This window comes from Puccinia triticina, chromosome 15A (genome assembly GCF_026914185.1).
Source record: "Puccinia triticina chromosome 15A, complete sequence".
Lineage (NCBI taxonomy): Eukaryota > Fungi > Basidiomycota > Pucciniomycetes > Pucciniales > Pucciniaceae > Puccinia > Puccinia triticina.
In genome coordinates this window covers 3,089,649-3,100,474 of record NC_070572.1, presented here as the reverse complement: position 1 = coordinate 3,100,474, position 10,826 = coordinate 3,089,649, and the positions used below count along the sequence as shown (strand labels likewise).

The window sequence follows — 10,826 nt, the reverse complement described above, 5'->3', positions numbered from 1 at the left end:
ATCCACAATTCCCAATACAAAAAACAAAATACACAGAAACAAAGCCTACAAAAAAACACCAAAACCACACCCACACCCTGCCACCCAACGCAGCAAGCTGATGTACCGTGGCCCACCACCCATCCCTGTCTAGCAGGGTTAAAAAGTGATGAGAGGAAGACCCCCAGCCCGAAAGCACAGGGGGGTCCACGAGTATCCCCCGTCAAACTGCGCAATTGCAACAGCGGACGGGGGTGAGACGACCCCCCGCTGGAAGCCAGCACGGAGAGTCGCCTGAGGAAACATCTCTTCCTCAGGCTTCCTATTTATAGAATCCCAGCCTCAGGCCAGCTCAGGCCGCCACCTGAAGCTTGCACTGATCATCATTTCAACAATGGTCAACGCCACCGCCACGGCCCTATACTCCACCGCCTCAGCCTGACTCCCGCCTCCGCGTCCTACGGAAGCCCTAGAGGGACACGCATCCGGCCACCGTTTGGAAAAATCAAAAAATGCTATTTCACAAAATACAGATGCATGAAACATGTACCACATGTATAAACCTTCCAACTTTGGGATTGAATCTCAGAGCTCATGTTTTCATGTGAGAGCTTGAGAAGGCGTACCATGGGACCGGTGATTCATCAACAACTCCTCGGTCACCAATAATGACCGGTCAGCCAGAGCGGTACACACCGGCCATCGGGAACGTATTCCCCTCGATGGCAGGTCCGTTCGGTCATTGAGGGCTCCCCTCAATGGGCTGTCCTCTTGGTCATTGAGATGAGTATACGCTCCTGTAGATGACCGGAACGAACCGGTCATCGAGAGGAGTATGTACTCCTCAGGATGACCGGAACAAACCGGTCATCGGGAGGAGTATGTACTCCTCTAGATGGTCGGAATGAACCGGTCATTGGGAGGAGTGCATACTCCCTCGATGATTGGAACAAACCGGTCATCAATCTACTCCTCAAGATAACCGCTTTGTTCCGGTCGTTGTGAGGAGTACATCACTCTCTCGATGACCGGTTTGTTCCGGTCGTTTTGAGGAGTACATCTTTCTCTTGATGACCGGTTCGTTCCGGATCTTGGGAAGTACATAACTCCTCTCGATGACCGGAACAAACCGGTCATCGCGAGAAGTACATCTTCTTCTCAATGACCGGAACAAACCGGTCATCGAGAATGTGGCGAGTGACTATTGACGGCCGGTATGTGTAACGACCTGGTTTGATTAACGAGGCTTATTATGGGCAAATCTTGCTGATTAATCCTTGTAGATTGTTAGATTGTTATGCGGAATCGATCAGCATCGGGATTTCTCCGATGAACGTTGAATCACTTTAGCAGTTCATCATCTATGACGTGTTGATTTCTCTGATGATGTCATTAATTCTCTCGTGTCTCCGTTGGTTTTGTTGCGCTCTTCGGGTTGTTCTTTCTCCCTCTTTCTTCTTTCTTTTCCCATCGGGATATTCTTTGTTATTGTCTTTCTTCACATTATATTTTGTTATCCGAGAAACTCGTACTCTTATAACTCTACAAATAAAACTCAAAGTATAAATTACATTTATATCATCATCGTGACCAAGGACTCCAAAATCTTATATATCCTAAGTTTACTAAGCAAGCATTCGGCGAATTATCCTCTCGGATAGTTTCATAGCCTCTTATAGCGAACTGTTTAGTAGGCCAGGCTTCACAATTATATCCCGATCTCCTCAAAATATCGCATACTTTGTATAAATCATATTTTTTTTACCATACAATTATGTCCAACGTATCAGAAATTGACCCAATCACTCCTATTTGAAACTCGCCAAGATTCAGTCCTAGTCCACCATCGGTTTCGTCTCTTCCAGTTCCGAACGCTCCTCATCCATCCCCTCATCCAAACCCAAACCTGTCATCCTCTTCGGCTCCTGGTCAGGCGGACGTTTCCGGATTTGCAGGTCACACGGCTGATGACCTTTTGACTCTGCTTGCCAATCTTCAAGTCGACAACTCTTCTCAATCTTCTCTCCTTCAAGCACAATCGGCCTCGATCGCTCTTCTCAACGCACAAGCCCGACAGGATAAGACGTTGATTGTGGCGTTACAATCGGAGACGAAGAACATAAAGGACATCTTTCACAACGAGTTAAAAAAGGCTCATTCCGAAAATCTTCAGTCATTGGCGCATCTTCGAGGGTTATTGGAAGGCTCAAATGAGGCGTTGGCTGGGAGGCTGGGAAACTTGGAAATCGCCAATACTCACTCGATGACGGAGCGTCCTAGGATCTTTATTGAGCCCCCACATCAGTCTCATATTTTTTTCACCGGGGCGCCCAGAGAGACTAATAATTTCTGCTTTACTATGAGAAACGCTTTTGAACGATTTGGGGAGCAATTTAACACGGAAAAGCAGAAAATTTTGTGGATCTTGGGATATTTTCGCGCGGGATCCGGTCGAATTGAAGGAGAGGTTCCTTCCTACACGTGGTGGCGCGGCTTACTTTCAAATAATGCGGCGGTTCTGAATTTGCCAGCTCTCAAAGCTTCAGCCAGGATGGAATACGTTATAGCTGAGCTGCAGGATGTTGACTCTTTCATTGATGCCATCAAACAAACTTTTGCTAACCATCATGAATTAGAAGAGGCCGAATCTGCCTTTTACTTGGCTCGGCAAGGAAGCAAAACTATTGAAGAATTCAATATTTTGTTTAATTCGTTACTCCGGCCTTTAGTGTTAGACGATCGTTCTAAATGCAAGGCCTACGACAAATCTATCGATCAGAATCTTGTCAAGTTAGCGTTGCTGCGGGGGCCGTGGAACGAGGTTGTGGACTTAGAAGCTAAGCAGGAGATAGCGGTATTGGTTGCTAAGAATGTGGCGGGGGTGACAAAGATTTTGGACCCCAAAGCTAATCAGGCTCGTTCTAATAATCAGCCTGCTCATCTACCTCCTCGCGTTCCTCCCCCGACATCTTCATCTCAACCAGCGAGGTTGCCAGACAGTGATGCTATGGATCTGGACGAGGTCTCTGCCGCAGCAAAGGACATCGGTTTCTTGTACGCGGAATTTCGTCAGGAATGTGTCAATCGAAACATCTGTATTCGATGCGGTGGTGAATTCGATGAGGCGCATTATCGAAAGCGAGGTTGTACTTTGTGCCGGGATATGAAGATGGATTTACCTGATATGCTTCAGATGTGGAAGGAATGGGGCCGGTCAACTCAAAGGAAGCATAGTGAATCAAAGTGGGCGCCTGAAAATCGACGATCTTCGGGCACGACTAAATCAAGATCTGCTCCAGCAAATAATCCAAGCCAATTGATTTCGCCAGTCGATCATCCTGACAAGGGCAAGAAGCAACAGTCTGTAGGAGAGGTTGAATTGCCTTTCAAGAAGTGTTCCTCTATTCTTCAAGGCGTTGAAGGCGACCCGGTTTTGTCGGCGGACTCGATTGCCATGGAGGAGATGTCGGCGGGAGAAGTGTTCTTTAACACTTGTATGTCGGAAAAGATGAGTGCTAAAGATTGTAAGCAAACTCACTTTGTAAAGAAGGCATTCCGTGAGGATAACCGCCCTTTCTTTAATGGTTTGTTGCTAATAAATAATGACAATAAGGCTGATGTTTATGTATTGGTCAACTCTGGCGCATCTTCATCGTTTATTGATATTACTTTTGCAGAAGGTTTGAATTTAGATGTTATTGAGATGCCTGTCAAAATTCAGTGCAAATCGTTCGACGGCTCAGCGGCAAAGTCGGGCTTGATTGCGTCTTACGCAAAAGGAGTTGTTTTGATTCCAACCACATGCGATTCTTTTCTCAGTACGCATGTTATATTATATTTAACTCAGCTAGCATCCGCAGATATTATATTAGGTAGTTCATGGCTAAAAGATTTGGGTACTTTTGTTGGAGGTGCTGATAGCGATGTTGTAATGTATGAAAGTATACAAGAGATATGTACTTCTGATTGTAATGAAGCTAAGATGCTTACGAATGAGTTTGCGGACGTGTTTGTCACAGAGTCTTTGGCAACACTTCCTCCCCATCGGGGTCAGTTCGATTGTCATGTCAACTTGAAGGGTGGAGCGGTGCCCCCATTTGGGAAGATGTACAATTTAAGTAAGGAAGAGAGAGATGAATTGAGGATTTACGTTGACGAAAATCTTGCTAAGGGTTTTATCAGGCTATCTTCTTCGTCGGCGGCCGCCCCTATTTTTTATGTCAAGGTGGAGGGGAAGGCAAATCGCCCTTGTGTGGACTATTGTATTCTAAATAGTATGACGGTTCGAGATTCTTATCCTTTACCGGTAATTGCGCATTTGCTGAACAACCTGCAGGGCTGCAAGTTTCTTTCAAAAATAGATCTTAAAGCGGCGTTTAATCTCCTCCGGGTGGTGGAAGGCCATGAATGGAAAACTGCTTTCAGGACTCCTTGGGGGTTGTACGAGTATCAGGTAATGCCTTTCGGCTTGGCTAATGCTCCTGCTACTTTTCAAAGGTTTATTCAACATGTACTGCGTGAGTACTTGGATGTGTGTTGTTTTGTTTATATTGATGACATTTTAATTTATTCTAAGACTCGAGATCAACACTTGTTAGATTTAAGGAATATCTTGCGGAAACTTTGTGAGTTTTCTTTAAAAGCTTCTTTGAACAAATGTGATTTCTTCTGTTCAAAAGTTACCTTCCTGGGTTTTGATATTACTGATCAAGGTTTAAAAATGAGTGCAAGTAAATTAGATACTATTAATAATTGGCCGTTGCCAATAACAGTTCGTGGTTTAAGGAAGTTTTTAGGGTTTACGAATTTTTATAGGTGCTTCATTCCGCAGTTTTCAACGGTGGCAGGTCCTCTGACGACTTTAACGCAGGATAAGTATAGTGACTCTACTTTACTTAATTCAGCAGATGCGGTGATCGCCTTTGAAGCTCTCAAAAAGTTGTTTGTTAACGAACCTTTATTACTTCACTTCGACTTTGACAAGGATAGAATTGTTCACGTTGATAGCTCGGGCTATGCCATTGCGGCTGTCCTTAGCCAGCCAAATGCTAACGGGGATTATCTTCCGGTAAGTTATTTTTCCAGGAAACTCTTGGATAGGGAGCGTTCCTGGAAAATTTTCGATTTGGAACTGTTAGCCATTGTGTTGGCTTGTGAGGAATGGAGGGCTTGGTTGATGGGTACCCGGAACCCTGTATCCATGTTTTCCAATCACTCAAATCTGCTTTATTTTAAAACAGCGAAATATTTATCGCCGAAACAAGCTTGATGGGCCCTGTTTTTGGATAATTTCAACATGCTTATCTATCATATTGTAGGTTCTAAGAATCCCGCCAACGGACCAAGCCGCTGGGAAGATTTTTGTGATGGGCGAATGATATCGGGAGATGCAAACTTGATCACAAGGCGGATGGTTTCTTGTGAGGAAATTTCGGGTAATAAGGATATCTCCCCTACCACATCTCATGACTTGTTCTTCCAACGACCAACATTAACCTTACTGACTTATTTTAAGAAGTTTTATCTGCCAGCCGAGGTTGAACACAAAAAGGATGTTCGATTAATTGACAATGTTTATTGGCATAACTACAGGTTTTTCGTGCCTTCTTCTTTGCGCACAAGAATAATGATAATGTATCATGATTCGCCGGCGGTGGGGCACCCGGGAATAGCCCGTACTTTGTCGACTTTGACGCGGACGTTCTCTTGGCCTGGGGTCAAAAGCTCGGTGATTTGGTATGTCAATAGCTGCAATTCCTGTCAGCGAGTGAAAGCGAGGCGGCGAGCCCCGGATGGGAAATTAGTTCCCATTGTGGCGGATCCGAGGCCATGGAGCGTGATAGGGATGGATTTAGTTGTTAAGTTGCCGTTATCAGGCGGTTTTGATTCCATTTTGGTAGTCATAGACCTATTGAGCAAATTGACGCACTTTGTTCCTTGTAAGGAGGCGTCTTCCTCCGCTGTTTTGGCTAATTTGTTTAAAAAGAATATTTTTAGGTTGCACGGTTTGCCTGAAAAGATTGTTTCGGACAGGGGGAGTACATTTGTCAGTGAGTTCTGGAAGGCGTTGATGAATTCTTTAGGAATCAAGTCGGCTTTGTCGACTGCTTACCACCCTCAAACGGATGGGCAAACTGAAAGGATGAATCAAGTGGTGGAAGATTATCTTCACCACTTCTGTTCTTATCATCAGGATGACTGGGATAAGTGCCTCGACATGGCCGAGTTTTCCATAAATAATGCGGATTCGGCGAGTTTGAAGATTTCTCCTTTCTTCTTTATGTATGGTTATCACCCACGGTTTAACATTTTGACTGAAAATACTGACTGGAAGGGTTTGGACGATTTTGTAGTGGATTTACAGGTTACTCAGGAGATGGCTATGGAATGTTTGCGCCAGGCTCGGATCAAGCAGGCGGAATATTACAATCGAGGGAAGCGGGATGCTCCTGTCTATAAGGAAGGGGACCAGGTTTTGTTACTTCGTAAGTTCATTCAGTCAAGGCGATTAAATTCAAAGCTGGACTATAGGTACATCGGTCCATTCACGGTAGTGAAGATGGTAGGGTTTAATGCGGTACAGCTGGATTTGGCTGCTGATTATCCTAAGCTGCATCCTGTATTTAATGTGTCCCTGCTAACTTGTTATATAAGCCCGGATACGGTGCGGGGTCGTTTGTCTAATCTAGGTATAAAAAACAACACGGATGATCAGATTGTTGATTGGTCGAGGATCAAGGCAGTTCTCGAAGTGAGGAGTGCGGGTAAGGGTAAGTTTGATTACTTAATGTCATGGCTCAATTCTACGCCAGGGGAGGACACGTGGGTCTCTCAAAATCACATTCCTGAATCAGCAAATAAATATTTAGAAGAATTCCGCCGTCTGGCGGATTTGCAAAATAAGAAAATTAAGAAGAAGAAGGTTAACTAACATCTGAATGATAGTAGGCTAGGCTTATTTTGTAACGACCTGGTTTGATTAACAAGGCTTATTATGGGCAAATCTTGCTGATTAATCCTTGTAGATTGTTAGATTGTTATGCGGAATCGATCAGCATCGGGATTTCTCCGATGAACGTTGAATCACTTTAGCAGTTCATCATCTATGACGTGTTGATTTCTCTGATGATGTCATTAATTCTCTTGTGTCTCCGTTGGTTTTTTTGCGCTCTTTGGGTTGTTCTTTCTCCCTCTTTCTTCTTTCTTTTCCCATCGGGATATTCTTTGTTATTGTCTTTCTTCACATTATATTTTGTTATCCGAGAAACTCGTACTCTTATAACTCTACAAATAAAACTCAAAGTATAAATTACATTCATATCATCATCGTGACCAAGGACTCCAAAATCTTATATATCCTAAGTTTACTAAGCAAGCATTCGGCGAATTATCCTCTCGGATAGTTTCATAGCCTCTTATAGCGAACTGTTTAGTAGGCCAGGCTTCACAGTAAGGGCCGGGCATCAACGGAGGTGTGGACTCCTATCAATGACCGATCTCCACCGGCCATTGATTCAAGAATCCAACTTCTGGTTTCATGGAATCCCGAAGTTGGAAGGTGTATACATGTGGTACACGTTTCATGCATCTGTATTTTGTAAAATCACATTTTCTGATCTTTCAAAACAGTGGCCGGATGCGTGTCCCTTTAGGGCTTCCGTAGCGTCCTCTGCAACGCTTTGTCTGGATGTAAACACACATCTACTCAACCACTCCAGCCTTGCAACCACCACCGCGTCCCCAACAACGCTTCATCTGTTTGCGTTTGTTGTTTCTACCGCCACCACAAACCAACCCTCACACCTCCCTCTACATACCACCAGCTGAGCCTGAAAATGTTGCAAGCATGCCAAGCCACTCCGTCGTCACATCTGCCCCTGCGTCAAGATCCACCAGAATCCAGATTGTCTGACGGCCCTTTTCCCTTGATCAGCACTTTGTCAACTCAGGGTGCAGGCTTTGAGAGAACAATGCCTCCGTGGTACGAGTCTCATGCTCCCTTATCTCTATTGTTCATCAAATTGGATTCTGATCTCGCGTGGACATGCCCTGCCTCCCCTCTCCCACAGGTTGATTCCACAAAGGCATGTTAGCAAAAGCGGCAGAAGAAGGAGTCCCACCCACCAAGCAAGTAGAAAACCCAACCACATGCCGCAGGGAAGTCGCTTTGATTGGTGGTACTTATCATGATGACAATCAACACGGATGCCTCGAAAATTGGGCTCCACTTCCACACTCGCCAGAAGCATCAACTCATGATCCGCTTGTTTGCTCAATAGGCAATCGCCAAGAAGCTATTGCTCAAGCAAACAATCTTCTCTCAGCTCGCTTCTATCTGTAAACCGAGAACCATCCTTGCCTCCAACACATCCTCAATTTTGCTCACCAAGATCGCAGCCTCAGCCATCAATCCTAACCAAGGTCCACACCAATTGTCCAGTCCCGATACTTCGCCTTCTCGTGTAGTTGGCCTACACTTCTTCAATCCAGTTGCGTTCAGTCTCAACAATTCTTTGACCAAACGATCCAAAAAAAAAAACCCTGATTATAAGTTTCATTATCCAGGTGCCAGTCATGTCCCCTGTTGAGCTTATTGCACGTCTCCAAATGTCGGAAACAATCACACATACACTAACCTGTTTCTGTCTAGCGCCCCCTGGCCATGCCCCCCTCCGTCGCCATCTGGTCCCTCGCCCCCTCCCCCGCACACACCCGGCTGGCCATCGCCTGCGACAACGGCGCCATCCGCATCGCCGCCATCGCTGACAACCAGCTCGAGCTCGTCCGCAAGCTCGACCGCTGCAACACCCGTCTCCTCAGCCTCGCCTGGGGCATCTCACCCTCCAAAACTCCTCCCCCGCTCCAGGAGCCCACCGACTCGCAGCTCTTCTTTGTCGCCGGCGGCGCCGACTCCAGTCTGCGCAAGTGGGCCGCCGGCTCCGGCCGTTGTCTCAACCGGATGACCGTCGAGAAACTCCAGGGCAAACACACACTTGTCTGGACCGTCACCGTCCTCAAGTCAGTCGCCCTTTCTCTCTCTCTCTCTCACCACACCAGCCGCCTCTGAAAACATCTCTCTGTCTCCAGTGGCACGATCATCTCGGGCGACTCGCTCGGCAATGTGCATTTCTGGGACGCCAAGTCGTGTGTGCGGCGCTAGACAATCCGCGCCCATCGCGCCGACATCCTCTGCATGGTGCCCTCCGCCGACGGCTGCTCGGTGTTCACCTTGCGCGTCGACCAGAAGACCTGCCAACTCACCCTCCACACCCAATCCCACGCCGGCAACACGAGCGAGACGACGGCCGCCCAGTCGCGCTGGCTGCTGGCCGGCTCCCGTCGCCTCCACTCCCACGACGGAGTTCATGTACCCGTTGATGCGAATGGAACATCAGTATGGCCGCCGTATTGTGGCTCGCCATACTCACCCAAACCGTTGGGGATGCACTACATAGGAACACTTGTGATCCCGTTTGTGGGAATCAAAATCAAGTCTGCTGACTGGCACCAACGAGATGCAGCCATCATGGCCCTCAACTCACCTCTTGACCGGTCAGCTCCTGAGACAATGTACCCACTCGTCTCACAGGCCCTGCCAACCCTGATTAAAATGATGCAGGATCCGTCAATCAATTTCAAGGATACCGCTGCCTGAATGTTGGATAGAGTGACCAATCAACTGATTGGCACCATTGCCTCCTCGAGACACTCGTCACTTCCCTTCCGGTGTCCTGGGCAACAATACACGTATTGTTGGTAACTCTGGTCAAACAGTTGGGCAACCCTAGCAAACCCAATTCTGTTTTACAGCCATTCCAAAAAAGCTTGGCTTCTTTGGAGGGAATTTCCGCTGGAAATTCCAGTGGGATTTTCCAACCTTGTATGCAAAGGCAGGACACCTATATCACGAGTAGGTGAGCTCAATCACTGAATTCTACTCATTTCCCCTCTTTTTTGATTCCAGAATTGGAATCCTTGACCAATTTTTACCCCGGTCCGCCATCATGATGGACGCACCCTGGTGTCAGGATGCTGGTCCCCCCGCTGCCAGCATTTTTTTTTGCTACCGAACGGCTTGGCCGGTAGCATCCTCTAAGCGACTGCGCTTGTGGGGATGGATATCCATCTGTCCAACCTTGTTGTTGGATACACACAAGTTGGAAATTCCTTTCAAAGGAACCAAGCTTTTTCGGAATGGCTGTACATGTCTAGCCATTTACAATGGTTCAACCTTTACTCTTCTCCCAATATTTCTGATACAATTCATCCAAATCTATCCACAAAGAGGCTTGATAATCATATCTTGTCACAGTTTACCTACTGCCAAGATTGTAAAACCTTGTGAGATGTCTTCCCCAACCTGGTTTATATACAGATCACAACCAAATCAAAAGGATATTTTCTCCTGGCTTGTCTTCATAATAAGTGTTGTTAGAATTATGCCCCATGCCCAGAAGAGGGTTTATTTCCTTTTTGTTCCTTTTCTTTCCATCAGGGTCCTTTAGCCCCCTAGGCCCCTCTTAGGCCCCTTTTTCTCCATGTATTTCATTCGTCCCCTCATGAAATACAACCCTCACTTAGTTCCGAGCCCATATCAGTGAGACATGCTCTTTTGAGACTTCTCTTCTGTTGTTCTGAGTCCCTGCACATATTCTGTGCTTGATCATTTCCCAGCTCACCATTCTCAGTCTCAGGCCTTTGGCCATTATTTCTTCAAGTGTTTCCCTTCCCCCCACCCTTTTTTTTCTTCATCATCCTTTTCTTTGTGTGTTTTGTCTTGTTTTTTGTCTTATTATAATTAGCAAGAAAAATATCAGTTTTCTGTTTTATTTTCCTCTGAAAATTTT

At 46.2% G+C, this 10,826-nt stretch overlaps 1 protein-coding gene across 1 annotated transcript; it reads left to right on the top strand.

The window, feature by feature from the left end:
- Positions 1–7,949: 7,949 nt before the first annotated feature.
- On the top strand, positions 7,950–9,634 carry PtA15_15A297 (uncharacterized protein; the record flags this gene model as incomplete). The annotated part of the gene is made up of 5 exons (XM_053163488.1): positions 7,950–7,960; positions 8,049–8,067; positions 8,259–8,555; positions 8,630–9,001; positions 9,140–9,634. The coding sequence occupies 5 exons, from the start codon at positions 7,950–7,952 to the stop codon at positions 9,632–9,634; spliced, it is 1,194 nt and encodes a 397-aa protein (XP_053027459.1).
- Between the last annotated feature and the right edge of the window lie 1,192 nt (positions 9,635–10,826).